The sequence below is a fragment of the Saprolegnia parasitica genome (genome assembly GCF_000151545.1).
Source record: "Saprolegnia parasitica CBS 223.65 unplaced genomic scaffold supercont2.501, whole genome shotgun sequence".
Classification (NCBI taxonomy): Eukaryota; Oomycota; class Saprolegniomycetes; order Saprolegniales; family Saprolegniaceae; genus Saprolegnia; species Saprolegnia parasitica.
In genome coordinates this window covers 5,876-7,014 of record NW_012156895.1, presented here as the reverse complement: position 1 = coordinate 7,014, position 1,139 = coordinate 5,876, and the positions used below count along the sequence as shown (strand labels likewise).

Genomic DNA, 1,139 nt, shown 5'->3' with positions numbered 1-1,139 from the left:
ATCTTGCGCCTCGCGCCACAGCGGAGCGATCCGAAGAAGCTTTCGCTTGATGACTTTGTCGAGATTGTGGTCAAGTTTGCTTGCATGGACAACGAGGGCGTGATTGAGTTCTGTTTCGAGACGTTTGACGAGGACGAGTCAGGTACGCCTGGATCTATGAAGGTGCTTTTGCAATGAAAAAGGCGTTGGCTGGTGTAGGCGCACTCGACAGCAATGAGTTTCGCAACCTCTGCAGCGCGATTCAAGTGCGCACCGACACCTTCTTCAACGGCAACTTTATGCGCGCGATGGAGTATTTTGACGAGGACAAGGACGAGCAGCTCAACCGGCGCGAGTTCCGCCTTCTTAGCATCCAGTTTGGACTTATTTTCTACCCGATCTTTCGCTTCCAAAACAAGGTGCGCGTCAAAACGCTTGGGCGCTGGAAGTGGTACCACATCAAGCGCCGGGGCAAAAGCATCGACGCGTGCCGCCACTATATGCAGACACACGACGGGCGCGAGCCGCCCATCACCTGGTTCGATCGCGTCTTTAGCTGCTGGAACCATGCCCCTCGATTGCGCCACATTGCCATCCAGCTCTACAAAGCGGATCAGCACCGACTGCAACTTGAAGCACAGCGCGCAGCGATTCTATTCAATCTCGGTGTGCTACCAACAGGCGCGACGCACGAACCATCCAAACCGATTCCGTTTGAAATGAAATCGTCGAGTTGATTTCGATGGACGACATGTTGACTAGATTTTGTTGATTGTGTTGAAAGAAAGTTCGACTGAGGGTACCTCTGTCCCTGCAGGATACGGCATGTCACTCCTCACCTTTGCCGCGTCACTCGTCGAGACGATGACCACTCTCGTGAACTTCAATGGCGTTGTCGTTCCTTTGCGTCGGGGTCATCGGGCACTTGTGGACGACGCGCAGCAAGCACTTGCGGTACCTCGTGCTCACGCACCGCGTGCGAGCGCGTGAAGGCTAAGGTCCGCGCGCCGCACAGGAAGGACAAGTGGGTCAACCTCTTTTGGTTCCTAGACTTTGGCTTCCGCGCGGTCTACTGCCTTAATGTGGCAGTAGTCGCCTCGTATAGTTGTTAAGCACTGAATATTCATATATCTACACAGCACTCCAACCACTAGGTTGGG

The 1,139-nt window shown here is 54.1% G+C and overlaps 1 protein-coding gene across 1 annotated transcript; it reads left to right on the top strand.

Annotated features, from left to right (window-relative positions):
• Nucleotides 1-198: 198 nt before the first annotated feature.
• SPRG_17123 (hypothetical protein) lies at nt 199-647 on the top strand (the record flags this gene model as incomplete). The annotated part of the gene is made up of 1 exon (XM_012356550.1): nt 199-647. A coding segment is annotated over one exon (449 nt), but the record flags the coding sequence as incomplete, so codon positions are not given.
• Nucleotides 648-1,139: the final 492 nt, after the last annotated feature.